This window comes from Lissotriton vulgaris, chromosome 5, assembly GCF_964263255.1.
Source record: "Lissotriton vulgaris chromosome 5, aLisVul1.2, whole genome shotgun sequence".
Lineage (NCBI taxonomy): Eukaryota > Metazoa > Chordata > Amphibia > Caudata > Salamandridae > Lissotriton > Lissotriton vulgaris.
In genome coordinates this window covers 1204971399-1204997512 of record NC_141693.1, presented here as the reverse complement: position 1 = coordinate 1204997512, position 26114 = coordinate 1204971399, and the positions used below count along the sequence as shown (strand labels likewise).

Genomic DNA, 26114 nt, shown 5'->3' with positions numbered 1-26114 from the left:
GCTCGTAACAAAAGACTTTGAGCTTCCACTTTATCCCCTTAGAATGATTGTGTGACAGCTCGAACAACACATCCTCCCAAAGACTATGAAGGTGCAAAGAAGCCACTGTGTGAGCGCATGCACAACTCAAAGACCCAGAAGATTCAGACAAAGAATGTAATGAGGAGCAGTTGATTTAGCTGAGAAGTTAGATACTGAGAGCAAAAGGGCAGGGAAGTCCAGAACAAACCAGAGAAGCACCTGGAAATTATAGACACAAGTGAAATTGCACAAGTGGAGTCAGAAGGATGTGCTGCAATCTTGAAATAAAGACCAATTTATAGTGAAGAGGCATACAACTGAGTTTGTCACAGCATTACAGAAAATAGTTGTGACATGCCAGTGAACTTTAGCTTAGTGTAAGCAGCCTCGCAGGTAAGTTAATGACCTCTGCTGGTAGTGTCTAGGAGACGCACAAAAAAAAAAAAAGAAGAATAGCCATATGCAATAAATTCTCAAGGAAAGAGATACAAGTTTACTTGCTTCCCTTTATAAAAAAACCCCAAAGAAGACGACAGATGAAACCCCTTATGCCATATAAAATGAAGTGAATGTGTATCCTAAGAGACGTGACCTAACAAAAATGGACGATTAAATGAGCTCCTCTCAGCCCAGTTTACCACACATAATGTTCCGTAGACACCGACCCTACTGTTTGCAAGGATATTTTCTGCCATCACCTTCACCACCTACCTTCACTTGTAGATGCAGCATATTAAATGCCATGTAATGAAGTGGGAAGTGCATTTGCTTTTACTGAGTTGAACAACCGACAATAGTTCAATATAATAATGCTGATAACTTTAAATACAGGGGTTATGTCAACAACTATATTGTTAAAGTTTCTTTAAACAAAACACGCAAGGCGTCCGGAGCACTTGTCCACTACTTACACGGACCGAAGGTGAATTCAGTCTTATGATCGTTGTCCGTTATTGATATTTTAACAGACGACATTTGTCCGTAACGCCAGTGCTTCCGGGTCGCAGGTCAGCCAATCCCAAGAATGGGAATATCCAGGGAGCTGTCTGAGAGTGGGAAGGACTCGTAATGTGTAAAATGACCTAGGATTGGAGAGCGGGCGGCACCTCAGCAGCCTCTAGTGCGCTTCAGACCATTCAAAAACTGCTGATTGGCTGTGGAGTCAGCACGTGCCTTTTGTGGTATGTAAACATTATCAGAAACCAAGCCGTTTTGCTTGCTGCTTTGCTGGTTGCCGGACGTTCGCCAGTTTGCTGAAAAGTAGGTCTAAAAGTTAGGCGAGAATGGAAACTCTAGCCGGAAGCGTCAGCTGGTTTCACACTGGCAAGATTACTGATGCCACGCACGATCGAAAAAGGATGGGCGACAGGGTGCTAGTTGAGTGCAGGGCTGATGGCGCGTTATGAGAGTGACTTATATTAGAACCCTGCGAAAGCGGAACAGGCGATGTGCACGTGGCTGTACGTGCGCGTCCACAGACCCCAATCGCCCCGCGTGCCCCGGTCTATCTCCCTTGAGAGGCATGACGATGACAATAAGTCTCGTTGGCGACAGTGCTTTCGCGCTGCAACGCCAGGCGAGACCTAAAAATCAGTGGCATCAAAGCACTTCTCCTTTGGCATCAATAAACAAGTGCAAGGGTACCTTCAACATTTTGAGGAGATGGGGTTTCTCAATAGATAGAAGGCCCGATCTCCATCTTCCCTACCCCTCCCAATAGTGGTTAAAAAATGTGAAACATTTAGGCCAAACGTGCATGTGCATAGATACGCTAAAAGGTTGCCAATACCACCCTTGGAGGTCAAAGATCTCTCCAAAATCACCTGTTCGAAGAACACCTATGGGTCTGATCTAAAAGTGTGGTAATGATAAACCCCACAATTTATGGAACAACTTGTAAACCCTTTGTTGAAGAAAACTAAGGCACAATTATCTCCAACAGAGTATCGTTACGGCAGAGGAAATCCTGCTAAAAGAATAGCCACTGGTTCTCCAACAAAGAATTTTCATGTTTCAAAATCATTATTTTGGTTAATTCCAACCATAAAAGATACATGTTAAAACTTCTCATTCATCAGAACTGTCAACAGTTAATGTTGCTACACATGGGGGGGGGGGGGGGGGCATTTGGGTATATCATCATGATCCAAAATAAATGTGCATTAAAAACGTTAGTTACCTCAATAAATACAATAAAACATTTAAAAATATGTAAAAGCTAGGCAAAAAACCTTATTATTTAGAATTCATAGGTCGCCAAACCTTGAATGCATTATATACAGCTTGTATCAAAATTTGATTAATATCAATAGCTATGAGTGGAGCTTTTACTAAATCAAAATTCCTCAAGGAATGACCATATATTAGTAAAGTGAAAATGCAAGGGTCATTAAGAGCAAGAAAGTTAGCTATAATTATTAGCTATTACAATTTAAATCCAGTTCTAGCTCTTATGATATTCACATTGAATAGAAATCTGCTTACACAAAAAACAACCAATTGCGCCGTATCGATCTTCAATATACGTTCTGCCTCTCTGCAGTGTCTAACATTTAAATTTTTACAGAAAGGTTTTTCAATCTTTTCCTGGGGGCAGTATAGGAGGGACAAAAAAATAATATATGTAGGTCATCTTCCCTGGCTTCTTTTGTACATAGCATGCACCATTCACGACACCTATCGTCGTGATTATTGCCCCATCTAGATTTATTGGCATTTGTCTGTAGGACCCCGTATCTGAATTTCAGAAACAAAGATTTTGCTATTGGGGGTCGTACCTCATCTAGAAATGGTTCAAAATGTACTACATCTTTAAAAAGAAGGAATCTTGATGTTAATGTTCCCAACCCAGAACTATGTAACACATTATCATTAATATGGGCCCAGAAAGATTACTTTAACACCTTCCTACATGTCGAGATCAGCTGGGATGGCTCATCCCAAAAATGAGACAGGCCTACCTTTTTCATCCACAGTGCCACGTGTTTGAGCCATGGAACATCCTTAATTGGGTCCATTTTCATAATCTCCTCAAGACCTTCTTTATAGTTTAATAAGTCTGGTGTTGACCAGATCCTCACCCAGAATAGGAGGGGACGTAACAGAGCATGGTTATCTGTTGCTTTAATATTAAGATCTAAAACAACTGGAAGCAAAGCTGTCTTACTTGGAAGGCTTAAAAACGTCCGAAAGAAGTTGTTTTCTCCTAATTCAAAATTCTTTTTACAATGTGGCCCCCAAATTTCCGCTCAATATAGGGCCGCTGATTGAGCTTTGAATTTTAAAACCTCTAAGGCTGGGGACACCGCTTTAGAGATACTTGCCCCTTTCTTCCTCAAAATTGGGGTTGAGTTTTGGAGCAAAATTATCCTATTTTTTTTCCTGTTGTGGCTCCTAAGTCAGTTTTGTATCCAATGTGATACCTAGGTACTTAAAACTTTGCACATATTCCTATCTCTGGTCATTTAACATTGAATTCCTTTTGAAAGACCTATGTGGGTTTATTGACATGTATTTAGTTTTGGTGGAATTTATTTCAAGGCCTTTCTCATTGCAGTACATATAAAAGGAATCAATTAAACATTGCAGTCTCCTAGGTGTTTGCGAGATTAAAATAGTGTCATCAGCAAATAATAATGCTGGAACTACTTCGCCTCCCAGCTTAGGTGAATCATTATTGCAACCTACCATAAAGAGAAAACAGAGTGGGTGCCAACACGCACCCTTGATGTACTCCCCTTCTCACCGGTATTGCCTTTGTAAGTTCTCCTGTGGGCCCCCATCTTACTTTGGCAAAGTTTCCATCGTGGAGCCTTACTATCTGTACAAGCAATTCGACTGGTACTCCTAAACGTTTCAGTGAATCCCACAACGTGTTCCGAGGGACCAAGTCGAATGCTGCCTCTAAATCCACGAAGGCAATATACAAACTGCCTTTCCTTATATTTATGTACTTCCAACATATGCACATAAATCTAAACACTTGATCAGTTGTACTAGTTTTTTTCCTAAACCCAGCTTGGCACCTCGATAATAGTGTTGCCTCTTCGATCCACTCTGTTGATCTACATAAAATATGCCTAGCAAACATTTTTTATGTGATATCAATCAAACTGATAGGGCGATAATTCGCTGGATCATGCCGATTGCCTTTTTTAAAAATCGTTACGATCTCTGCCCCTTTCCATGTTTCAGGTATTGGTGCGAACTCAGCTATTGCATTGCAAAGAGAATTTATGTATGGACCCCAGACTTCAATATCATGTTTTATTAGGTCTCCCGGGATTTTATCAGGACCGGGGGCCTTCCCTGGTTTGACTGTCTCAAGGGTGTGGAGGCGCTGCCCACACCTGTGCCGGGGTTTGTGACCGCCCCCATCACCTGCGGCCATTAAATCCTTGCCGCACCCGCTGCTGTGGGTGCCGCTGCGTCCTCGAGGGTGTGGAGGCGCTGGGAGAGTTATCTTCCCGAGTTTGAGCTGATGGGGAAAACGGCTGGGGTTGTGTGCTAAGACCCGTCGTGAGTGGTGTCATCTGCAGGTTGTCTGGCGAACTCCACGAACCCCCTCCTACTACTGCATGACTTCAACTCCCAGAAGGCTCTGGGGCTGCCCACAGCTGTGCCCGGGCTTGTGACCGCCCCCAACACAAGGCTATAATTTGATCTGGCCACTCCGCTGAGCGGGAGCGCGCAGGAGCAGCCCGGGACAAGGGCGGGGCAGTCTGTGCAGTCCGGGCAGACCAGGGCAGGGCAGGGCCACCCCTCTGACAATTGCTATACCCGAAAAGTAAGCATTGGTCATAGTACTAATATGACTGTTTAATACAATTTTAACTATACCCTATGTTTCACAGTTTTAGACAGGAAGTACTTGTAATGCTATAATATCTTGTCTTGTGTGCCTATCCCCAACTAGCCGTGTTTTGAAAGGTATTAGCGCTTTGGGGGGTAATATCTAGTTAATATCGATAGCTAAGAGTAAATCAAACATGGACAATTATTTAGTTAAAATGGTGAGCAAAATCAATAATGATAGAAGGAAATCACTGGGTCGGGAAAATTTGCCAGTGGTAACTACTACTCCACCTGGTGACATTGGTGATTCGAATTTACCCTCACCTCCTATTTCTGATGTTACTATTGATGTTCCTACAGTGGAAATCCCGGCTGTATTAGTGGTAGATCAGGATGTATTAGACGAGGATCTACCAGACGATTCTATGGATGCTTCAATACGGCGCTCTCCAGTTAAGAGAGCAGTAAGGAAATGTAGGAAAACATTGACTAAGCGGGGAGGAACACACCACAAGAAAATACCTGCAACAGTGCAGAAGAGCACTGTTGGCCACAAGGAGACCATGACTATTAATAGTGAAATCAACATGAACTCTGACCTTTTTGGACCATTTTGCTAAAATGTTTGAGGCTAAATTAGAAATTACTGTTAAGCCTCTAGTGGCAAAAATAGATGCCTTGACAGCTGAAGTGTCTAGACTGGGAGGTCTTCTAACCCGGTTAACTAGCGATGAGAGTCCAAAATTGAGGGAAAGGGATGAACTCCCCGATAATGTTGTACAGAAGCCATTGGCAGGGAGGGTAAGTACGGCTAAAGCCAGGGAGATGAGCCGACAGGACGGCCAGACTACACAGATCAAAGTGGTCCCAGCAAGTATAGTGGGGCCATCAGTCCCACCAAGGAAAATACGCCTAACTAATCTCCCACCAGATTGTGAACCATATGTTGTCATACTTTCCAATGTCCCACCCTTAGACTCTACAGAGCCCAATTTCCGCCAGGAATCGCACGATTCACTTAAACACAAAACTGTTTCCTGGCTGAATAAGAACTGTGGGTTCCCGATAAACTATTCGGATCAGATATTAACAACTAGACGGGTACCTTGGATTGGTAATGCAAGGAAAACTTGCCGGGCGAATGTATCATTATCAATTTTAGGCACCCTCAACATGTTGCGACTGTGCTCCTTAGAGCAGCATCCCTGAAACTGGGTGAGAATAGTGTGAGTGTGCATCCCTTGGGATACTTCTATAGCCATTTAGCCAAGGTTCCCCAGAATAACACTACAACCAGGCCTCCTATCTCTAGCAGATGTCCAATCTTCGAGATCCCAACGCATAATAGATATCAGGCACTAAGCACGTTGGATCAGAATGATTGACTCTTGTCGGTTGGTAGCCTTGGTTTGGGGTTGACCTCAAATACTCAGGCAGGGAAGTTAAATATGAATAATCTAGAGTCTGATCAAATACAAATAGCGGTGCCTATATTGAACTACGATGATAGCTCTATACCAGGTTCTGATTTAATGACAGCGGTGAATGATCAGATCACTAATTGTGCTGGGGATAGCATTGGTAGCCCAGAAGAGGTCAGTTTATGCTGTATTGATAGTACCGCACCTGAGGGAACAATTACTGGAAACATCCCAATGGAAGAAATAAGTACTCGTTGTATGCACTGATATAGTCTTGGCACAGTTTTAAAATTCTTTTTAATGTATTTGTATTTTTAACTGAAGTACAGTGCACACAATTTCTGTCATTTAAAATAAATAATAATAATTAACGTGCGATATATGTTGGTAAACTCCTGACTTGTCTGATTTGTTCAACAGGAAACTGTAAAGTTCTTTTAATTATGGCTGACAGATTTTTAATACCATTTGTACTGTTCAATTTTTTGAATGTCACCTTTTATGATCTATTTGATCGAAATAAAGGATAAATGAATGAATGAATATTATAACTATCCCTCTAGATGGCAAACCAGTACAAGACATATTGTTGGACGCACCCTTACCCAGTTTCAAGGAAAAATTACCAGTAAGATTAATATCATGGAACATAGCTGGATTAGTTAGGAATCTTCGGGACTTAGTTTGGTGTACCTACATTGAAGATTATGATATCATCCTCCTTCAGGAGACTTGGGCTTTAGAAACCCCTCATAGGCTCGGGTATAAAACTTTTCATTGTGACGCAATTCCCTCACTAAGAGGGAGAGCGTCGGGGGGCCTGGTGATCTGGGTTAGAGTTAATTTAGAAATAGAAGTCACTCTACTGTCAATTCCTTCCCCTGATCTACTAGGATTAAAGATGGTGACAAGGGAAAAAGAATCTGTATATTTATTAAACATATATAACAGACCATCAAACAAGGAATCTAAGGTAGTAGAGCTACTGGACTCCTTTTTAGATACACTAGGACCAAATGCCCAAGTGGTAGTAGGAGGGGACTTCAACTGTAAATACGAACCAGTGTTGGACCTCGATAACTTACTCGAAGAACAGGACATGGGAAACGATATCCCAAATTTCGATTCTATTGGGTCAGTTAAATGTACTGTAGCAGCAACTCAAATTCTACAGCTGACCGTGGGCCATGAACTAAGGGCATGTAATGGCTGCTTACAGTCTAACAGACCAGCAGTCCCAACTTTTTGTAAAGGCAACTGTTAGTCACATATAGACTTTATATTGGTCTCTTTGAGTCTATGGTATGTACTCATTGATTTTAAAATAGATATTAGGACAGAGAGTGACCATCTTCCACTCCAATTATGGCTAAAACCTCAACCTTTTTTATCTAAACCAGTTAAAGAGGTTGCACTAAATAGTTCTCTTGGGGAACCACAGGTATCCAATAATAGGCGTGCTCTGAGATGGCCCTATATCCTGGCTAAAGAAGAGACGATGCTAAATATTTATAATACCTTTTCTAACACTATTGAATCTTGCCAGGAGCCCCTATTGGGCAGCTGGGGTGTCCTAGACCTACACTGTAAATTGGTAGATGCGCTAACTCCTTTTTTGAGCAAAAATTGTAAGAGGGATAAGAACTCAAATGAAAGTCACTTCGAGCTAGCTAACCCCTGGTACAACAAAGAATGTCGTCTAGCTAAGTCCCATTTGATTGAGGCTGTTAAAACTAAAAACTCCCAGTCTATAAAAGATAGCAGGCATGCATATAATAAAATCTTGACTCGGGCAAAAAAACATGGGATGATGCATTATGGGATGATCTACTAACAGCAGCTAAACTGAGAAATCAGGGTACCTTTTGGAGCTTAATATCAAAGGGGAACAGAAAGGGTAGATCATCTAAGGACCTTTACCTAGACGAAAAAACATGGCGTGACCATTTCACTAAACTTTATTCGCACAATGAAGAGGGGTTACCCAATACAAAATAAAGAGAGTAATCTAGAATTAAGTATTGTGCCTTTACGATTTAGCATAGAGGAGACCATGCAGGCACTACAGGCCATCAAAGCAGGTAAAGCCCCAGGACCCGATAAGATCCCCGGAGCTCTATTAAAGCACGATGTGGAAGTATGGGGGCGTTATATTAATTTTTTATGTAACTCTATAGTGGATGGAACAACGATTCCCGATAGTTGGAAAGGGGCAGAAATTGTAACAATTTTTAAAAAAGGGGATCGCTATGATCCGGGCAATTATCGCCCAATTAGTTTAATTGATCTTTTACAGAAGGTTTTTGCCAGACATATTTTAAATAGACTTATTGAATGGATAGAGGGGACTCAGATATTGACTAAATACCAAGCAGGGTTTAGATCAAAAATCAGTACGGTGGATCAAGTGTTTAGGGTGACGTGCATCTGCTGGAAGTACATTAATATAAGAAAGGGCAGTTTGTACGTGGCGTTCATAGACTTGAGAGCCGCCTTTGACCTCGTTCCACGGAATCTTCTGTGGATCACACCAAGAAATATGGGGGTCCCCGGCGAGCTACTCAAAGAACTTATCAGACTACACACAGGGAATTATGCTAAAGTCAGATGGGGGAAGGGAGGCGACGTCCCAAAGCCCATACCTGTGAGTCGAGGCGTGCGCCAAGGCTGTGTACTAGCGCCTACGCTCTTCTCATTATATGTTAATGATATACCTTCATACATAAGGGACTGCGACCATGACTCCCCGAAGCTAGGTAATGAGGCGATCACGGCACTACTTTTTGCCGATGATACATTTCTCATCTCACATAGTCCGAAGGGTCTCCAAAATCTGGTGAATTCATTGTATGGCTACTGTGCAAAGAAGGGGTTAGAAATAATTTCATCTAAAACAAAATATATGTCCATAAACCCACAAAAGCCCTTTAGGAAGAATTTGGCCCTAAATAATCAAAAACTGGAGTATGTGGGGAGTTTCAACTATCTAGGCATTATGTTGGATAGTAGCCTTTCATGGAAGGGGCATCTGGTAAAAAGTAGATTGTCTTTCAAACAAAATTCGATGCCCATCCTAAAAGTGCATGGAGCTAGTCCTTCTAAAGCTATTACGCCGGCACTTGAAGTATTTAAGGCAAAGGCCCAATCAGCTGCACTTTATGGTGCTGAGGTCTGGGGGCATTGTTGTAAAAGCAACTTTGAACGGGAGGAAAATCATTTTAAACGTAGGTTGCTTAAATTACCAACTAGAACTCCCCTAGTCCCAGTGTTTCTGGATTTGGATCTCAATCGGACAGATTACCAAGCAATCCTAAGGCCTTTGTTGGATTGGGTAAGGCTATGGACAACCCCGGAGTTGTGTAACTATAAAAGTGGACTGATAGAAATTATTAAGATCGATGAGTACAAGAAAATCGCTTGGTTAAAACATATTTCCCTTTGGTGTATCAGGTTAGGGTTGTCCCACTTTTGGGATGAACCCCAGAATATGACACCCTTATGTAAAAAGCTCCTAAAGTCCATTTACTGGTCTTATGTCAATGGTGAGCTACTTCATAGTTCATCCATTGGCACACTGACTCAGAAATTCTTGATTGTAGAGGATAATGCTGTATTTGAACCGTTTTTGGACGAGATAGGACCACTGTTAGCAAAAACGTTGTACCTGCAATTTAGATATGGGGTGCTCCAGACGAATGCTAATACATGCAGATGGCGGGGTAAAAATGATGATGGTCTTTGTACCCTCTGCTCTCTAAAGGCAAAGGAAGACTATGTTCATTTATTGTTTTTCTCCTTTAGCCTATAAGTTACCTAGGAATCATTGGATTAGACCTCTTTGCAAAAATATGGGCGTTAGATCATACAAAGAGGCAGAGCGTAATATTAAGTCTAACACCTCACAACTGGTAGTGTTTTGCATGAGTAGGTTTTTATTTAATTTGTACCTCATTAGGAAACGGCTTGGCCACAAGCTGTAATGTGGGAGTCCATAGTCTTCTCTACCCTGCATATGTTAGTATAGATTGCACTGAGTTCACTTTATTAATGTGGTTTTTAAAGGTTTTAAAATTTGGTTTTTAATCTGGCTTTTAAATTATGGAAAATAACTTTTTTAAATTATAAATGAGATCTAGATTTTAAGGCAGTAATGTACAATTATTGATATGGATTAATTGTCTATTTGCCCCTTTCTATTAATTGTAACTTCATGTGATTATTTGTTTGTATAGGGCACTGTATATATTTTTCTGTAAATATTTTCTTTGTACTTCCTGCTTTTATGGCTATATCAGCCGAAATAAAGTTGAAACTGAACTGACTGTCTCAATTGCCAATATTGTTTCTTGTAAACTAAAGTACTAACTAGCAGCCTTAGCAGCAGTCTCCATATCTTTGGTTATCTCAAATTGCACTTCATTAGTTCCTGAATAGAGGCCGGAAAAATGTGCAACCCATGTATTTTCGTCAAGAACTAGATCTTTGGTGACTTTCCTGTTTTGTTCCTATTGGCTATCAGGTTCTAAAAACCGGCCTGGTCCTTGCATTTGGCAGCACTAATTAAGCCTGACCATATATCGTTATCCCATATTTTTTTTGCTTTTTCCAGGGCTCGCTTATGCTCATGCCTTTTTTCACTTATTGCAGTTGAGCTATTACTTTTAATTGTCTGGATAAGTTATTTCTTAGCTACCCGACAATCTTTATTATACCAGGGATTTCCAAAGTCATTTCGGTAGTTGATTTCTGCATTTCCTTCCTTAGGTATTTTGCTAAGAATCGGGGTTAGAGCATCTACCATGGTGGTGTGTAAATCTAGCATTGGAAATCTATCTACTGGTTGACTTAAAAATAATGTAATAGTATCTGCAAATATAGTATAGATGCTCATCATAGATAGAGGGTTCCCTAGAATATACGGCCACTTAACAGCTCGACTATTGTTACTTATTATAATATCGTCTTCCATCATACCAGTGTCTTTCTTAGCCTCTTGGGTGCGAAGAACAAACTTTGGTAATAATATCAGTGTAAAGGGCGATGGTCACTCTCTGTTCGGGAATCTATTTTTAAGTCAAGAACGTATGACCAAAACTCCATTGTCACCAATATATATGTTACTCTGGGCACTAACTCTACAATATGTGCATGCATTTGGTCTATCCGAAGGCAGACGACCATTACATGCTCTCAAGGTATGACCCATTGTAAATTTCCGAATCTGGGCCACTGCCACGGTACACCTTACTTCATTGCGCTTTCTATAGCAGGATTAATATGTGCCATATCTTCATCTTCGAAGAGGTTACCAAAACCCAATACCGGTTCATAATTACGATTAACATCGCCACCAATTATTACCCTCGGTTTGGGCCCTAGTGAATCTAGCAAAGAATCAAGCTGATCTATAATTAATGATTCTTTGTTAGCAGGACTTGGTCTGTTATAGATGTTAATTACCTATAGGATGTCGCCGTCAAGCGGAACCAACTTTAAACCCATCATATCTTGCGATGGTATATTTAATGGCATTATGTCAATATCCAGGGAAATCCTTGTCCATATTACCAAGCCCCCTGATGGCGACCTCTTACTGATGGACTGGCTCCCACACTAAACGTCTTGAAACCCTCTCTATGAGGGGTATCCAGCGACCAAGCCTCCTGTAGGAAAGAGATGTCACTCTGCTCTATATATTCATGCCAAGCCATATCCTTTAAGTTCCTTTTTAATCCAGCTATATTCCATGAGATAAGGTGTACTACCAAATCCCTGCTCAACTCTATACTTGGCAATGACCCTTTTCCAGTGCCTCCATTCGGTAACATTGGTACATGACTCTCTACTGGCATTTCTAAGTGCATCTCAATGCGAGAAGCTTGTGGGCTCACGGCGGTCCCCACTCCCTCCAAGTGCATGGGTTCGTTCATTTCTGCCATCAATAAGACACACTGCGGACCTTCTACTCTATTTGCCTCTGTAGCTAATAGATAGTCCATAAATGTATTCTTCTCAGGGTTGGACACAACATCCACTCTGTGATAGAGAGACTGTTGTAGTCAATCTAGATCGTCTAGGGATGACAGTCCCTCAAATCTATTTGAAAGTAAAACCAGGGAATCTATACCATTGGCTTTTTTCATGGTCATCAGTCTATAAAAATGCCCCAATGGGAGAACACATACGCCAGTGTACCTAGATGAAGTCTCCTCTGTGGTGTCTAATATATCTCTTACCATCTGGGGGTGGCTAGAATTTATCACCACACAATCACCATTTCTATTTTTCTTTGATTCTCCCACCCAACGGGCCATAATAATATCCTCGATTTTTAAAGGATTAAATTGTTTAAATTTCGTTAGCCAGTCAACTGTCTTGTTCCTTAAAATATGCCATGTCTCTTTCTGGTTTCTTCTTAGGACAGGAACTCCAGCTAAAATTAACACACAGGGACAGGAGGCGGGAGGTAATTGTAAAACATCACTGTTCGGTATTAGATCTGTGCCCTTTGGACTACATATCACCTCCCTTCCCGGTTGGTTTCCTGGTCTATCGTGATCTGCTTGTGTATATTGGTTACCAGCTAAGTTCCCTTGGTTTTCTACTCTAGCCCGTCCTCCCTCAATTTTATTCTGCTTGTTCTTTGTTACAGAGTTAAGATTTAATTTAGGGTTGCCTCCAGACACTTGGCTCCTGATACGTACACGATCTTTGACAAAAGGGACCGACCCGGTTATTGTACCAATTTTACGATCTATTTTAATGGTTTTAAACAATGACGTTTTAAGAATTTTGTAATACACACTGCAAAGGTTTTAATTAACTATGCATAATAAACTAAACTTCAAACTGTTCTTATACTAGGGATTGTGTGGGTGGGTGATCCTGTGTTGATTGGGACCCTCCCTCCTAAGCAATATGGCAGATAGGATTACTACTATCCTTCATATGCTCTATGGCGGTGTTCACCTCCTCTATTTTCCTTTCCAAAGGCCTAAGTTCCTCTCTCATGCACTCCCTAATCTGACTTAGCATGGCCTCCTTCATAGATTTCAGGGACATTTTTATAATACGTTCCATATCCCCGCTAATTTTCCCCAATTCTGGGACATTTTGGTCGCAATCGGCCTTGGTCTGTGTACAAACCATTTTTTCGTTACTGTTTGCAGATCTATGCTGGAATTAGATCCTGTCCCTGCAGCTAAACCCCCTGCTTCCTTGGCCTTTGTTTCCTTATAACAGGGTTGGCCTTTTTTTCCTGTTGATCACCCTTTTTCCCCAATATCAGTTTACCTTTCTTCATTCTGGTACCCATTCCCGGGCTACTTATGCTGTTTGAATCATCTTGCCATGGGGATACTACAATTAGATGGAAGCGACTCATTCAGGACCATTATAGTGGGCGTTAGCGGTAATGGTTGCGGGGTATCTATCGGGTTTGGAGAGGTCAGTTGCCTATGCGTGGGAAGACTGGCTGGATCAAGAGACAAGCGGATTTCTACAATTTGTATCTCGTGACTTAATAAGGACTCAGCCCTGATAATGAAGGCATCCAGCGTGGCCGCAGAGCCCTTGAGTTTGCTCATATTTTATCTACAGCCGCAACACAACGTTATAGCGGGAGTTTCGGTTTCAAACTTAACACCACCACTTTAAAATACGCAATCAAAGCTGGTATTTCAGCTTACCACATTAACCATTAGTGTCCAAAGTTCAAGGGGGGTGGCACAGATCAGTCTCTGCCGGTCCCTGACAGGTCCGGGCGTCCCGTGCTGCGGTAGCCCAAAACCCCATTTATGCACCTCCTGGCGCTCATGAGCGTGACTGCGGCTTCACCGCCGCAAGGACTGCTGGGAAGTGTGGTCCCTGATGGCGGCGGGACAATGGCGGCTCCCAGCAGCGTACAGCGTCAGGCAGCTTCACGCGAGTCCCAGGGGCGTCCAGCAATGAAGAACAACAGGTGTGCAGGTAGGAAGATAGCAAAACAGGCTCCACCCTGCGGTAGCCCAAGCCCCCTTTTATGCACCTCCTGGCGCTCACGAGCGTGACTGCGGCTTCAACGCATCAAGGACTGCTTGGAAGTGTGGTCCTTGATGACGGCGGGACAATGCCAGCACCCAGCAGCCTCCGGCGTCAGGCAGCTTCACGCGAGTCCCAGGGGAGTCCAGCAACGAAGAACAACTGGTTTGCAGGTAGGAAGATAGCAAAATGGGCTCCCGCCCTGCGGTAGCCCAAGCCCCCTTTTATACGTCTCCTGGCGCTCACGAGCGTGACTGCAGCTTCACCGCTGCAAGGACTGCTGGGAAGTGTGGTCCCTGATGACGTCGGGACAATGGCGGCTCCCAGCAGGGTCCGGCGTCAGACAGCTTCATGCGAGTCCCAGGGGGGTCCAGCAATGAAGAACAACTGATGTGCAGGTAAGAAGATAGCAAAACGGGCTACCATTTCATCCAGAAATTGCAGGATTGCCCCATCCTCACAACGGGGTGGGGGGAGGGGGAATACAGGCGCTTGTTTAGAGTTGAGTGGCAATGGAACATTCTGTGGTTTGTGATAGAAATTCGAATCCAATGGGTAATCAACGGACAGAATTCCTTTCATCGTCGTATGGCTAGAGAAGTGGGAAAGTCTGCCATTGGTTTGCTTCATACACATTTACCACTTTGCTGACAAATTAGAGGGTTTTCTGCTAAGTATGACCAGTCCAACTCACTCCATTCATCACTGACAAAGTTTCCAGTCTTGGGCTTTCATGTACCATCTTATGCATTCTGAATGCTGGAGTTCTCGCTTGCTTCCCTTGGTCGCTTGCTAGTGACTTGTAATTTAAAAGTCCAGCACTGGAAATTGTGTCCTTGATGACACAGGGTGGGCATCCTACTATCTTAGCACCCAACACAGGGCAAAGGCTTACTGAGAAAAAGTGAAAAATCAAAACTGTAACTTCCTAGAGCTTTCAAGTTGCTCACCATCGGACAGCAGCAAGTTCCCCAGGTCCTTGTGTGATGTGCTGCTCCAGTCCCGTTTTTTAGGTCTCGCGACCTATCGATGTGCGCAAGCGCATCGAGCGGAGCGAGAATTCATGTCGGCAAAACACAAGTCAAACCAAAGGGCTTTCAGCCCCGCGGTTTTCATGAAGTTCACGTGAACAAGCACGCGCATCGCATGCAAGCCCAGCCTCTCCCGCCCCCATCCGGCATCAGGCTTCTCCTCCCCTAGCAGCACTCCTCCCACACCAGCAACTCCCCCCTCCCACACCAGCACCTCCCCTTTCTCTTCATGCAATCACAGCCTCCCCCTCCCACACCAGCACCTCCCCTCTCTTTCCACGCAATCACAGCCTCCCCCTCCCACACCAGCACCTCCCCCCTCCCACACCAGCACCTCCCCTCTCTCTCCACGCAATCACAGCCTCCCCCTCCCACACCAGCACCTCCCCTCTCTCTCCACGCAATCACAGCCATGCTGCACTGCCGAGCCTGGGCTTTTCCAGCTCTTCCCTCCCACTCTCTCACTCTCTCGCCCCAACCCGACTTGTTCTTGTTTTTTTAATGCCGGTTCTGTTTTCCTTAGACATCCCTGTAAGTTTAACTTCCTTTTCCTCTCTGTGTGTGACCTACGGTGCATTTCTCTGAAGCAGTCAGTGTTTTTTTAATGCCGGTTTTGTTTTCCTTAGACATTCACATTGATGCCATACCTTGAAGTAGTTTCTGCATTGAAGTTTTCCTTGCTACATGTTCTGTGTTTAATGCGTGATTCACGGTAATCCACTCTCCTTTTCCACCTTATTTCCGCTAAATTCCACTGTTTAGCGTTTATTAATTTTGATTATTCTATTATACTCATCTTCTGTTCACGAGCCCTTATACCATCCTGTGAGACAAGTACGCGTGGCTTTAGTACATCCTGGATCAACCACTGCCAATTTTACAATTGTTACTGAGACCTTGACTCGGCACACGGAGTCTTTCCTTGCTTTTTTGGCCGCGCATTATGTGTGAGACAACGTGCACGCGAGAGCGTCACATTGTGAACAGCATATAACGGCACTGCCGAACCCTTTCCCTTCTTGCCATTCAGGACTCGATCCCCGTGTGGGACGCTGGATTGTCTACAGCCCACAGGTATTTGCCGTTTCCCTGTACCCAGTGCGCGGCCCCCTCCCCGACGCACATACTGCCATACCTTAGTCTCCCAAATCCCGAGAAGTGTTCATTCTATTTCCCTCTCTCCCCCCCCCCATCTTCCCAGAATTGCAACCTGCCGCCCGCCGATGGCGGCTTTTTTTTTTAAATGATTGTATCGAGGACGTTGACTCTTCAGCACATCCCTGTAAGTTTAACTTCTTTTTCCTCTCTGTGTATGACATACAGTGCATTTTTCTATAGCAGTCTGTGTTGTTTTTTTTAATGCCGGTTCTGTTTTCCTTAGACATCCCTATAAGTTTAACTTCCTTTTCCTCTCTGTGTGTGACCTACGGTGCATTTCTCTGAAGCAGTCAGTGTTTTTTTAATGCCGGTTTTGTTTTCCTTAGACATTCACATTGATGCCATACCTTGAAGTAGTTTCTGCATTGAAGTTTTCCTTGCTACATGTTCTGTGTTTAATGCGTGATTCACTGTAATCCACTCCAAAAGCACACATACTTACTTTCAAACTCCAATGCCCCCAAGCCCAGCCACACGTAGAAGCATGTAGTCAGTACTGTAGAAAAAGATAATTATTCCATACACGTGTGCCGACAGCCAAACACACAGCCCACACATTCGCCTAACCTCCAAACAAACATCGCCATACCATTCACACACAAACACTCAAGCAAGCGCACACACACCTACCGCACCACCCAGTACCAGCGCACACACACCTACCATACCATCCAGTACCAGCGCACACACACCTACCGCACCACCCAGTACTCTGGTACACTCACTGACGCACGGAAAACAAGCTTCCCCACTCAAGTAACTGCGGGATGGTCTTAGCTGAGGGCAGACACACCAGAACCGTGGGAAAAATTAGCGTGTGTGGGGGACGCGGGAGCCTCAACATTGGTACTCTCACCAGCTCCCACATGCTAAAACACAAGGATTACGGACCTGGAACTCTGCAGCAACCTCCCCCGCGCCCCAATTCCCACCCCCACCACCGCCCCCACTCCCACACCTATATAACACCAGAAATGTCACAAGGTAGCTCAGTAAATCCCATGGCAAGTAGACACCGTGGCAGAGTGGCCAATGCCACCTTTTCATACCCACATCTGCACATATCACGTCCCCCCCAGCAGAGCCAGCGAGAGAACAGAGCACTGGGGTTTTGGTCTGTGCATGCCCCACTCCTCCTAGAGATGAGCAGAGCGATAGGTGCAGCGCGTGCCAGCGGCACATACCTGGGCTACACTGGCTCAGACCACCGTGATGCCACTGCCACGACCCACCGAGCGTGACAGCGGTTTAGAGAGCGGGCGTTCCACGTAGTTGCCACCAGACATGCTGCACTGGGCGCTGCAGGGAGCTGTGCTAAGCCTTCAGGAGGGCAGGGACGACTAATTTAAGTGATCTGGGAAAGGAAGGTAGAGCATCATGGAAAGCGCAACTATTTTTTTTTTTTTGGGAACAGACTAGTTAAGTGCTTTCTTGACATATGCAGCTAATTATTTAACCTGTGAGTCATCAAAACTTCTCTGGTGTACCCCAGGCGCTACCTCTCAACATTTCAGGCTCGTTGAAATGATAAGCCTACCAGCCTGCAGTCACAACCAGGCGTGGACTTTCAACCTGACGTCTCTTTATTAGCTGTGGAAATTGAAGGTGTTCTTAGAAACTTTTGTTGCACAACTTCTCTTGTTACTTGCTGGTCCATTTGGAAGCCTGTGAGCCTCTCTCTGCACTCACACTTCAAAGGAATCTGCTTCCCCGCCCCCCGCCACGCAATGCAGAGAGCTTGTTGTTTACAGACAACACCCCAGCTGCTTTTGATCCGGAATCCGCTCCCCCGCCCCCTCTGCGCAATGCCAGAGCTTGTTGTCCAGCAGATCACTGCAAAGCTTTATCAAACACTGTCTTTGGCATCCTCTGGTCGCAGGCAAGGAGAATAAATGTAAAATCTTTAGTGTGAGCGAACAGGCCACTGATCGGTTTACACTTTGTTGCAAGCACATACTTTAAGACGTTTTCAATGTATGGTAATGTGAAGATATATTCTCACGATTTCTTGGTGAATTAAGGAAGTGTAATGAATAAGTCATCTTAGATAAAGGACCTCCTTAACTCTCTCTATACCCCTCTCTCTCTCTACACCCCTCTCTCTACACCCTCTCTCTCTCTACACCCTCTCTCTCTCTACACCCTCTCTCTCTCTACACCCTCTCTCTCTCTCTACACCCCCTCTCTCTCTACACCCCCTCTCTCTCTACACCCCCTCTCTCTCTACACCCCCTCTCTCTCTACACCCCTCTCTCTCTACACCCCTCTCTCTCTACACCCCCTCTCTCTCTACACCCCCTCTCTCTCTACACCCCCTCTCTCTCTACACTCCTCTCTCTCTACACTCCTCTCTCTACACTCCTCTCTCTCTACACTCCTCTCTCTACTCCTCTCTCTCTCTCTACACTCCTCTCTCTCTCTCTACTCCTCTCTCTCTCTCTCTACTCCTCTCTCTCTCTCTACACTCCTCTCTCTCTCTACACTCCTCTCTCTCTCTACACTCCTCTCTCTCTCTCTACACCCCTCTCTCTCTCTACACCCCTCTCTCTCTCTACACCCCTCTCTCTCTCTACACCCCTCTCTCTCTCTCTACACTCCTCTCTCTCTCTAAAATCCTCTCTCTCTCTACACCCCTCTCTCTCTCTACACCCCTCTCTCTCTACACCCCTCTCTCTCTCCACCCCTCTCTCTACACCCCTCTCTCTCTCCACCCCTCTCTCTACACCCCTCTCTCTACACCCCTCTCTCTCTACACCCCTCTCTCTCTCTACACCCCTCTCTCTCTACACCCCTCTCTCTCTACACCCCTCTCTCGACGATTGTTTTTAACCGTCACACCCTCTCCCACCCTCACACCCCCTCACTCACCCCCTCATCCTCACCCCCCTCACAACCCTCTCACCCTCACTCAGCCTCACACCCTCACCCTCACACACTCTCACCCTCACACCACTCAGCGCTACAACACATATGTGTGTGTAGGTGCAAATGCAATGTTCTTGGATTTGTCACAATAAAATACACTGAACATAATCTTCACAAAATGTATTTACAAACGTTTAAGCTATTGCCATTATAAATTACAATAACTTATTTAAGTATTAATTATTTACAAAATTAAAAGCCCTTGTTAGTTGTAATATCAATACATCTAAGTCACGTAAATACAACATACATTACATTACAAAGGCTATAGGTGTCACATTTGCGAAAGTTAAAACTATTGACATTGTAACTGACAAAGCTATTAATTTTGCTATTTTCAAAACCAACACATAAATTAAAAAAGTGTCATTTACAATACCAATCGCTCAAACTTTCCTAATGCAAAAAGTTAAAAGTATGGGCATTGTAAATCACACAAAAAAAAGTCATTTAGAAAACCTATAGCTCAAACTTTCCTACTGCGAGACCTATTGGCAACGCCAGTGCTTGTTTTCTTTAATTCTGGGACTAGTCGTGCGTATACCTTTATGAAACAAAACTACAAGATTCAGAATATAAAAGAAAAAATACCTTGAACAAAGTAGCACTTCACGCATGGACCTGGGAAAAGTGCAGGTATGCAGCCTGACAAAGTCGTGGGTGTACTCTTTACACTTTAGTAAATGTAGTTTAGTGTTCCGTATTTTAAATGTAAGCCTACATATCCCAAAAATAAAAAATAAACGGAAACGGCGGGTTAATCACGCAGAACATGGTGGTAATGTGTGAACTCTATCCTTACAGAATACTGATTGCCGACTGAAACAGTAGCTGGCCTTATTACAGCGTATCTCTGATTTAGAGATGACATGTATTTATGTACGTTTTTGTCCGAACAGCAAAGTAGCAGCACAATAATTCCAGTTAATTCATCTATCTACTTGCTTCAAAGCGTCTGTTAACTTTGTAAAGATGGTTACGACCCTGGCATACCAAAAAAGTTCCATTGAGTGTGAAATTCTGTCTCATTCTCAGCCCCGCCTTCACTGTGCAGCCAACCCTCTCACCTGCAGACTGCCTCCTTGCTGCCCTCGATGGGCTGCCCCCCTCCGGCCCCGCCGCTGTCATAAAGTACCCCACTGACGTCCAGCAGCAGCGCCCGGAGACCCTGCAGAGCCCCCACTAAAGCAGGGGCCGCCATCACAGTGAGAGCCTGAAACCGGCCTCTCCCCTGAACCCGCCCACATGTCCTCCCCCGTGTCACTCAAACTCTGCCAGCCCGCCCCTCGTATCTCCCACATCCGGCTGTCACCCGTGCTTGCAAGCACCTGTCACCCCCTTCGGTAACCACGGCTTGTCAGTAGTCAGGCCTTATCGGCGGCAGCTCCTCTACCCTAAAACTACGTCACCTGGATGAATGTACTCGAACCCGGCAAACATGCGAGGTCTGCTGCTTGACCACCACCTGCATTTTGGGAGAGCGGGAACATTTTGCTACAGCGAAGTCAACCGCTATCTATGTTTGCAAACAAACAAGGAAGCATGATTGGAGCGTGGATACTGAATACTGTTCTTTCTGGTGTAAATAAACAACCGTAAATAAAGCAACCGGAATTACTAAACATTCTTAGTGCAAAATAAATTTAAGTAAAACACACCTGATTCAAAATAAAAAAAAGTACGAAGCGTAAAAAAGCAGCCCTAGATGTAAAAACAGCACTGTGTGGTTCACAAAATCCCTTTCAGAGAATTGGAAGAGATCACTACCCATTGAAGGGTGAGAGGGCGCTCTCAGCTGCCCACTGCTTTTTCAGAGCCACCTCCGGAGGCAGCTTCTAAGGCAAGCATGATTTTTTTTGCGGTTTTGTATAGCGCGAATTTGGCCCAAAGGCATCAGAGCGTTTTACACGAGCAGTATATTATTTTTAAACAAGGTCTGATTGGGGAATAGGGATGGGAAGGAGCTCGGAACACTGACACCGGATTTGTGTGAAAAAGGCCTCTTTTATTGAAACAAGTGCACATCACATATTTAAACCCTTAGCCTTTCGCTGTACAAAATTAAAACCTCACTATACATATGTTATCTATGTTGAACCACGCCAGCCCTCCTGGGCTGATCTGCAATTGACACCTTAAACCTCCAATACATTTTTCCTACACCTCTTAACCTCTAAGTCAACTTTCTAATGAACCTTAAACCTCCTGCCTCCAGGCGTGAGTTTGTCTACCTGTTACTTTACATCCTGGATTGCCTTAGTCTACAACAATAAACTTGTGTAACCAAAGCCAACTTCTCGGCCAACGGCTCCTGCACCTGCTTCAAAGCCACAACCGTACATGGTTTTTCTTCACCCCGCTACACCTGTTCCAACTAGAGCCCACTCAGTAAGCCAAATACCAACTAAACAAGGCTTAGAAAGCAAGGAGAGGGAGGGAGGGTGGGAAAAACTCTCTAAGAACTGCTACCAGCCACTGTGCCACCACTATAAAATGGTGGCTGGTACCAGAAAATGGCTGCATATATTTCCCATGGCTACATTATAGCTCAATACCAGCCCAAAAAGCACAGCAGTCTCTGGACTGCTCCATTCCCAAACTATCCTGGGGGCAGACCTCCCTATGGTCGGTTGCCCGCAAGACCCCATTTTCTTTTCTCTAGGCCCAGGGAGATTAGGTGACTTAACCAGAATTACAGGATTTTGAGAAGCCGATGCTCGGACAGGAAAAAGATTCCCTGCGGTCCAATGCTGCTTGCTCCGGCTGTTAGGCCACATTTCCCCACTTTTATTTTTAGGCTTAATTTCTAAAAGTGTGGGTGGTCAAACGACAAGTGTTGGACTCTCGCAACAATAATATTTGGGCCAGGCTCTCCCACATCTGATTGCAGCCTCACTCTTCGCCTCACTGGTGTTAGTTATAAAACATTACAGACCCCAGGCCATCAAATGTGATCCATGTGAACTCTTGTAGCTTCAGATCTATGCAGCAGTGAACCAAAAGGAACTGCTAGATTGCCCCCAAAAAAGTAAGACTGCAGTTACTGTACAAAGTCCATGAAAAACAAAGTTGCAGGGTATGGTGCCATGGGAAGTGCTGGTGGCAAAAATGGGTGATTCCCTCTCAAGATTCAAATACCTGCAGCTATCATCTTGGGTGGAGGCCAATGAACAGAAGATCAGTGGGTCATGGGAAACTGAATCAAAATTACAGAATGAGGCCCCCAGAAAAAAGGAAGTTGCCGATTGGTATTGGACTTTGTTGGAATCCGAAGATAAGAAACTAAAAGCCCCATATGAGATCTGAGAAGGAGTAATTCAGATGACGGAGCCGCAAAAAACGTGGCAACTTTCTTTAAATTTACTTTACAAGGTGGTTAAACCCGCTAACTTGAAAAGGAACCACTTTTTTACATTCAACAGGGTCTACTGGACCCCCCCAGAAACCTGCAAAGTTTATATTAGTCCCAACCCCAAGATGTCATAGATGCAGCATGTTACGCGCCAATGATCTGAATATGTTTTTTGAGTGTCCAAAAGTAAAGGATTATTGGCATACTGTTGAGAAAGTTGTCAATGACACTTTCCAGGTCAATGTAACAATGAGTCCAACATTGATTTTGATGGGGTTGGAGGATCATCCTACTCAGCCCCTTTTGGCAAATAATCTCCTTTTTTATGTGATGCTCCTTGGTAGGAGAGCGATTTCTAAGCTATGGACAGATCCTCCTCCCCCCTCAGGGTTTTGACTGTCTCCAGGTGGTTAGTACTATATGAAAAATGGACACTGGAGTCGAGGGTACCCTGCGTAGTATGATTTGGGGCGATTACTTGAGTTGGTATGGTACAGCAAGGACCTAATGGTGACGTCCTATGATTACACCTACAGGAAACCAGTAACCAGGAAACTGGATGGACTGGATCAACAGGGATAGATGTTAAATTGCAAGTAGCCTGAAGGCGGAACAGGTTGGGTACCAGGCTTGGCTTTGCAAACACTAGTGATATGAGGACAATAAAAAAACACAAGGTTGCAATCTGCAAGTAAAGGGCCTTGTCTCTGGGTAGAGACAGTAATAGGGTGCAGTACTCTCTAATAAACAGAGGAGAGTGCCCGAGGCTGTAAGCTCTTGCAAGTGCAGGCACCTGCACAGAGGGCATATTGTTTCACACTAATATCTCACAGCTCCTGGTGAGGGTGGAAGAAAACACAACTTTATGAGACCTACTGAATCTTCTAGATTAAAAAAGAAAAAAAATCTGTTTATTGAACATGTAACATTCTTCAGCTAGACAATGTATATAAATTATAAAGTCCCCAAAACTTCACGTGTTCCCTGTGCCCCTAGTTACATCATACGTTGGATTTCACTGGTGTGTTGCTGCTACTATCGCTCTCCTGAGAAGTATCGCTCAAATCTTATAGACCTTAAGTAGCAAACATTCATCTAGAAATAAAATATTCTAAGTGCAAATTCACAAATTAACAAACCAGCGGGAAATCCCACTAGGCCCAAAATTACGTTTGCTTCATAGCACTGAGGGAATAGGAGGTAACTGATATAAAAAACATTTATTATTTTTAGGCCTTACGTTAGCGAAAAGAGATATCACCAGGCTGTGGAAAGCCACCACATCACCCTCAGTAGGGGGCCTGAGAGAAAGGGATAGATCATTGTATGGGGCTAGAGGCTTCAGTGTTTCAAGCCAGAGGATGCCCGCAAAAGCACTCAAACATATGGCAGCGTTGGGCGGATTACAGAGGCATAACCCTAGCCCTGTTTCACACCATTGAGTCTCAACTTGAAGCTGAAATACATTTTGGTGCCAGGACTTGAGGGATTGCAGGGGGGGGGGGGAGTTGGGGCTGTCTTTGAACGCTGATTTTATTGCTGAACTGTGAGATGTGGGGGGGATGGTCGGGGACCAACTTTGCAGGTTGTAGTGTTTTCATTGTTCATGGGAATTTACTTTATAATTTACCATTTCTGGATGTAGGACGTAATGGCCTGGATATTTTGCTAAAACCCAATCAAATTTGTTGTGAAAAAAAAACGAACAAGCCAGAGCTTCACCATCTTAGCCATTGGAGCACGTAATGCTAAATTAACTTCAACTGCACATTTCTGTTTTACAGTTTCCCTAATGTAGCAAGCTGTGGTGCCAGCATGTTATTTTATGTAAAACTCTAGATAGCACTTAACGAGCAAGTGCCTACTCTTCTCATAGGAATAATGTGATGAGACCTTGAATACTTAAAAAACAGAAACATTTTTTAATTGTCATTTCAATGGAAAAGTACAGCACACATATTGCCAACATACGTATCCAATGATCTTCATTTCACAGCTTCCTTATGACAGCCCAACATGTTCCCACCTATCCCTGAATTCCAGTTTATATTACTAAAATGAAGCGTGTAAGCCCTGGTCTCCACTCTATCCCACAGTACTCTACTAGTGCACAAGCTGAACTTGTCTGACGACCTAACCGTGTGTTCAGAAAAAGCCGGGCCATGGCGCTCTGTACAGATTTAAAGACGCCACTGAAGCGGTCTATCCCTAGTTTGTGTCCTATATGTAGATGTCTAGTGGCTGACCGCTTGGGATGCCCTAAACTAAACTATAACATACTAACTCTCATAGAAGAGATCAGTGTCGGAGACCTTGGAGACTTGATACACTGGGGTATGGGGTACGGTAGAAAGCTGATTTCACTAAACCTATTGTTCTTGCTTGTCTATGCCAACTTCAAAACAAGACAATGCTTACAGCCAGGCTAAATGCGCAGTTTACCACACTGGAATACGAGATGGCACTATGTTTAAAATGCTTGTTAATGTGCTATAATGCAATGGCTTCTGTACTATTTTAAGCGGTTATACAAACATTTTAACATAAGGATGCATTTGTTTAGGCCCATGCATGGCTGGCATTTATTGGCTTCTTGGTCCGGCACTTGCCACTTGTCAGCGGTCTTAGTGAATGATGTAAAGATTCTGTAAAAGGTAGGAACATAAACATCCAAATGGCTTTATATATATCTCAGTGACTTTGGGTGCCCTCTAAAGTAAAGCTACCAGTCACTGGAAACAAGAAAGCCTTCACATTTGGCCTGTGTACAATCAAGCCGGTAATGCTCCTACACGCTGTTGATCACTACAGCATGGTGCAGGGATCTCTTTCATACCAGTATTACACAGCGCATATGAAGCCCATGGCCCTCATTATGAGTGGCCCGGTATTGATGTTGTATTTATTGCACCTGATAAAATAAATCTCCTCTGAGTTGGACTTTATCAGGTGTGATAATTACCACCCGATTTAGATTCTTTAGAGAGTAGCACAAAGATTTTAGTGCTTATTTGTTTTATTTGGCCATTGCCGCTAATTGGCCAAGGGTGGACACAATGTTGTAATTTGGCAGCGATCAGGGTTAGCATCTAGCTTAAGCCATCTTGGATTTGGCAGCCATTTTGTATGCCATGTGCTACCACGTGCCCACCATGTGCTCTGTCCTACTTTTCTGTCGTCTGCCCTTGTACTCTGCCTAGTGACAATGTGAAAGGCGTCTTTAAGACCCTCAATGCTGCCCGGTGCAGGGTTTCACATTGATCCAGCGCCCCTATAGAAATTCTGTCTCAAACTACACTATTCACTACCTAATACTCACCATACTATAATATCACATAAGGCCCATGTGACTGAGACAGAAAATTGAGCAACTGAATCATGTGGCCTAATTAA

The 26114-nt window shown here is 44.0% G+C and overlaps 1 protein-coding gene across 2 annotated transcripts in view; it reads right to left on the bottom strand.

The window, feature by feature from the left end:
* The window catches only part of LHPP (phospholysine phosphohistidine inorganic pyrophosphate phosphatase), a 361561-nt gene extending 340947 nt beyond the window's left edge, over positions 1-20614 (bottom strand). Inside the window, exon 1 of one of the 2 annotated variants that reach the window (XM_086923003.1) lies at positions 20437-20614. In XM_086923003.1, coding sequence (XP_086779129.1) covers positions 20437-20570 — 134 coding nt within the window. In that variant the 5' untranslated portion in view covers positions 20571-20614. The remainder of the gene's footprint in view (positions 1-20436) is intronic. The other variant, XM_086923004.1, reaches the window with a different exon arrangement.
* Between the last annotated feature and the right edge of the window lie 5500 nt (positions 20615-26114).